The following is a 5,104-nucleotide window of genomic DNA, read 5'->3' as shown; positions in this document are numbered from 1 at the left end:
TATATATGTTTATATACATATGTATGTTTGTGTGTTTGTACCCGTAAGCGTTTGACAAATGCCCGCGTTTAATTTCCCGTAACCTATGTGTTCGGCAAGAGAGAATGATAGATTATGTACCAAGCATAAAATGCAAAATGAATTAGACCAAAATTCCTTGAGGTGGTGACCTGGCATAGTCCCATTCTAGTGACTGAAACAAGCTAGAAGTTAAAAGATCTCTGCAAAGCAAAATGTTTCGCTGAGTTGATATAGCTTCAGATATGAATAAATTTAATATCGCAATAATATTTTGAATTCTGATACATTAAAAAAAAAGAATCACGAATATTTCTCTTTTTATTGTATCTTGCTTTGTTTCCTTTTGGAGTGTTAAAAATGTTTAAAGACACCACTTTTGTATAAACTCTAAATTTATTATTCGTTTTTCACTATTCTCACTTTCTTGAATGGAACGCACCTAATTGTGCAAGTGAGATTCTTTGATTCTATTAATCTATTCTATAGTAAATGATTACGTTAACCACGCTCCATTCTGGAGTAGGTACATGAAATGTTAGTGGTAAGCAGTTCACTTTCCTTTTTCGCTCTTTCCATTCAGGACACTAAAAGTTCCAGCCACAAAGATAATGTACGTAATTGCATATTTTTTTTTATTGAATCAATTATTAGTAAATTATCTATGCTACTGCTTCCGACTGCTTACAGTATCTACATGTTGAACAGATGCTGTAATTACATTTCTGTCTTACTACAATAATATAAATCTATTACTAATATGCTTATGAATGGGCAGGCAGGCTTCCTTCTGTTGTAAGACAATTGCTTCCGAACTAAATGGTTGTGTAATCAGTCCCACTGCATGCCATATTGGGCAATTTTCTTCTGCTATAATCTTGGTCCGATCATACGCTAGTGAATGAATTTGGTACACGGTAACTGAGAGAGACACGGGGTACATTTATACGTACATATCTATGTGTTTATGTGTGTGTCTTTGTGTCTCTGCTTGTCCCTCCATTACCGATTGGCAACCATAATTCGTAGGTTTACGCCCTCGAAACTTAGCGGGTCAGCAATTGAATAAGGAGTAGGCTTCCGAAGAATAAGTAATGGCAACGACCTCTTCCACTAACGAACCCTTTAAGCATGTGCACCGGCATGGCCGCTGTAAAAATTGACTGAAAGAAATGAAAGAATAAAAGAATGAATTAAATACTATCGAGGTAAATAATATTAGAATCATTTTGTTCGTTCTGAAAATGAAGGATTTATATGAGAATAGTGTTAGACATTCTCTAAAAAGTGATTAAAACTTTCATAACTTTATAGTAAAGGTCATAGTCTAACAGCGGATAGTTCAGGGGCAGATGTGTTTCAACATATAACATGTAAGTATCATCTCGGAGGTACAGAGTCTTACGGAATGCCATACTCTGTCTTCTCTTAAGCAAAAACATTTTTAACAGACAAGATAATACATCATTATCTCCTTTTCCCACTAGTTTCTTCGGAAAATAATGCACTGTTTTCTTAGGGAAGCTCTAAAGCATTTGATAAATGCAAAGATATTTTAACGAAATATTTGCATAATTCATATCACAATATTTTCCCCGTTTATGCATAACCTTTTTTACTATTCTTTTTACAGATGGCATCCCCAATATCAACAATCCTTACTGCACTTGTGGTGATATTATTTAAGAAGAACTAAATAAAGAAAATACTGTAATAAAGATTCCCAGTTTTAAACTGGTATTTTTTGTGATATTCCAGATATCTGAAATATGCCTTCAATAAATTATACTTTCGAATTTTCTTTAAAATTGTTTGATATTTGAGTATTCAGCAACGTGTACATATTAATACATATTAACGTACAGGTTTCATTTCGAGCATCATATATCTTTACTTATTCTTTGCCATTACGATTACTAGTTGTTGAAAGAACAATTTAAATCAATTATTACTTACCAGATATTATCTACCTGATTGTTTCAAAAATGCATTAATGTTCAGGTGGGATATTTTATTTTTCCAATTACACACACCTTTTAGCCAATCAGCCAAATTTAGCAGGACAACTTGTATGTAAACACTTGAATATTCTGTTCACTATAAATTTAAGAGGTATATAGCATGTAGGTTCCATACTAGCACAACTCCGTTAAAATTAGCCTTAACATGACGACACATAGGAAGCAAATCAATACTGAAATGAATAAATTCTCAGATATAGAATACAAGCGTCAAATATCGTATAATACTTACAAAGACAAAAATGCGATGAAATTACACTCTGACTGAACCATCTGTTACATTATATTGCATTGTTTGAGATAAAATAACGAAGAAGTAAAGCGACGAAACACAAATTGAAAAGGAAGTGAAACACACATAATCAGAACCACGATTCTATTGGAAACGCTATGATAAGGATACTCATTCTTATTGCAATTCTTATATCGCGTGAGTAATATTATTACCTTAGCAGGAACTGTAAAAGCTAAATTGCAACACACACACACACACACACACACACACACACACACACACACACATATATATATATATATATATATATATAATATTAGTGATACAAATCCAAAATTACAGGTAAAAACTCAATTAAAATCAATTTATTAAAAATTGAAATTATATTAAGTTTCACAGTATTAAATATATACATATATATACATATATATATAGTTTTATGGAAAAGAAACAAGGTTCATGGACTCATCGATGAAAATCCACTGTCACATATAGAAACATTAATAAGTAAAAGCACAGTAAATAGATATAATATAGTGGAATATACGTATTATAGTTGCACCCACGTTACACGAGGAAAGCCATTCCCAAGAAGACTTACTGAAATGATTAATTACTGTTGCCGTGTAATGTCCTTATATGTCGTTTAAGGCCAGGCGAACTTTTGCACATTTTCTTACAACCTGCACAAGTGTGCTGGCTGCCATGAGAATCAAGTGCCCACCATATGCACTCTTTTAGCATGTCGTGTTAGACCTTCCACAATTTACACATGTTCCATTGTGAATTTGAATAGCCACTCCACTGTCGATTTCTGTGAGTTATTCGATGGCTCACCAGGCCGGCACGACTCAAATACCTCCTCCCATATACAATCTCTCACTTTCCACGGGTTCTCCCTTCTAAGCCAACTCCGAATTCTCTCATAAACCAATGTCCTTGGGGAGAGCCTTATTATATGCCGTCAGATTTGCCTAGAGTGACACAGCGAAATATGATTGTATCCTGCCCCAATAAATTTAGATGCATATACCTCAAGGATATAACGCATTTATGAACTAGCCGCATTAAATGATTAATTAAAAGAAAAGGAAATCAACTAAAAAGGAAAAGCAAAAAAAAAAGCAGAAAGCAAGTTAATTAAAGCTGAAACAGAATTAATAATGAAAGTTAGATTTACCCTATTTCAACAGCATATTAAAAATAACTTCATTAAATATTTCATTTAAAAATTAACGTATACGAAATATAAATTCGACCTCGCATGAAATTGAACTCAGAACGTATAGACAGACAAGATACCGTGAATAATTACGCCCGGTGAACTAACGCTTCTGCCAGCTCACAATTTTACATTACAAACATTCATTTTTAGAAATATATTCTTCAAATTATTGTGTGGGGTGGTACTCCCTTTGTGACTCCCTCACTTATTTTGCATTTCATGACATTTTACCTCATAACATTTTTTTCTACTAATTTTTGTTAAATGTGTCTAACGATTCTGAATTCCTCATGCATTTTTCTATCATTTAAGCCTAAGAAAACTATAGATTTATTTAAAATTAAAATATTTATGTTAAATGAATATAAAAACCTGCCGAACAATTACTCTGTGCTGATGAAGGGAAATAACCCGGAAATCTCGATATACAGATATTGTTTTCAGCTGAGTGGGGATCCTAGATTCCCTTGTTCGAGGCTAAATTACAGCAGCATTCCTCCTAAACCAGAACTGCCATGTTATGTTGGCAAATGATCTTTACTCCAAAGTACTGTTGCAGAATATCTCTAGTTGTGAGATTTAGAAATAGTAATTTTCTCAAGTAGCGACATGTTGAAAATTTTATTTCATAATACAGTTTTGCTGTGGGCCTATACGCTATGAAAAGAAATCTATATTTTTCACTTTCTAGATGCTGCAACCTCAGAGTTCACTTGGAAAGAGTGCCAAGGATTGGGTAAACAAAGATGTTATTATCAATATAGCCAGTACATATCCAGCAGAAGAGATTGTGGGTATGAAATATATTATTTCTAAGATACATATTATACAAACGTATTACATAACATACAGATACTGATCCAGATATCAATAAATCTATGTATCAATTGCTCTAACAATCTATTCGTATTCTATAAATTAAATAGCAGTTTTGTACTGAGGTCGATCTAATCGATTGTTCCCTCTTCCCAAAAAATTCGTGTCTTTTGCCTAGAGTATAAAAATGGTCTTTGAATTTCTCTGCGTTAATATCTGAAATATCTGAAATGTAAGATCTTCTATATACTGATGACGGAGGAGCGTCACGTCCAACGTTAATTGCATTCATACGGCAACATATTTTGATGAACTACGTGTCTCCTTATTGTACCTTGCCGACAACCTAGAACCAGCCGTTTGACTTGTTATAACTTTTTTCCACTCCTTTAATTTGCTTTGTGATATTTAGGACACTTGTGATATTTAGGACATTCCCATATTTCAAAAGTCTAATGATAGCTACGACTATGTCATATCAGTGCCGCTTCAAACGTATGGAAATTAGTGTTGCTTTGAATCCTTACATTCTCATTACATTATATAGTTAAAGTATTGAATCGTCTAAAATGATGATATTGTAAACGACATTTGCAAGATAAGCTTTAAATTTCCAGAGGTTACAAGGACTTTTTGAAATGTTTCACTCCTAATGTCGAACGTTCATGCCATAGCCGCTTCAAGAGGAATCACTGGTGCTACCACGTAAGTTTCTTAACCTTCCTATAAATACTTCTGCGATTATGCATAAAGTTGAAGCTGGTTTTAACCAAAAAAAAAAAAAAAAAA

At 33.2% G+C, this 5,104-nt stretch overlaps 2 protein-coding genes across 5 annotated transcripts in view; both read left to right on the top strand.

The window, feature by feature from the left end:
- The window catches only part of LOC128249942 (uncharacterized), a 58,748-nt gene extending 56,922 nt beyond the window's left edge, over positions 1–1,826 (top strand). For all 3 annotated transcript variants that reach the window (XM_052974582.1, XM_052974581.1, XM_052974580.1), the window contains exons 5-6: positions 602–631; positions 1,652–1,826. In XM_052974582.1, the coding sequence (XP_052830542.1) occupies positions 602–631; positions 1,652–1,714 (93 nt within the window). In that variant the 3' untranslated portion in view covers positions 1,715–1,826. The remainder of the gene's footprint in view (positions 1–601; positions 632–1,651) is intronic.
- A 236-nt stretch (positions 1,827–2,062) lies between these two features.
- LOC128249941 (uncharacterized) overlaps positions 2,063–5,104 on the top strand; it is a 6,343-nt gene continuing 3,301 nt past the window's right edge. For both annotated transcript variants that reach the window (XM_052974579.1, XM_052974578.1), the window contains exons 1-3: positions 2,063–2,469; positions 4,191–4,293; positions 4,933–5,020. In XM_052974579.1, coding sequence (XP_052830539.1) covers positions 2,430–2,469; positions 4,191–4,293; positions 4,933–5,020 — 231 coding nt within the window. In that variant the 5' untranslated portion in view covers positions 2,063–2,429. The remainder of the gene's footprint in view (positions 2,470–4,190; positions 4,294–4,932; positions 5,021–5,104) is intronic.

This window comes from Octopus bimaculoides, chromosome 18 (genome assembly GCF_001194135.2).
Source record: "Octopus bimaculoides isolate UCB-OBI-ISO-001 chromosome 18, ASM119413v2, whole genome shotgun sequence".
NCBI classification, from domain to species: Eukaryota; Metazoa; Mollusca; class Cephalopoda; order Octopoda; family Octopodidae; genus Octopus; species Octopus bimaculoides.
Note: the sequence above shows the minus strand (reverse complement) of the source record. Positions and strands in the feature narration are given on the sequence as shown.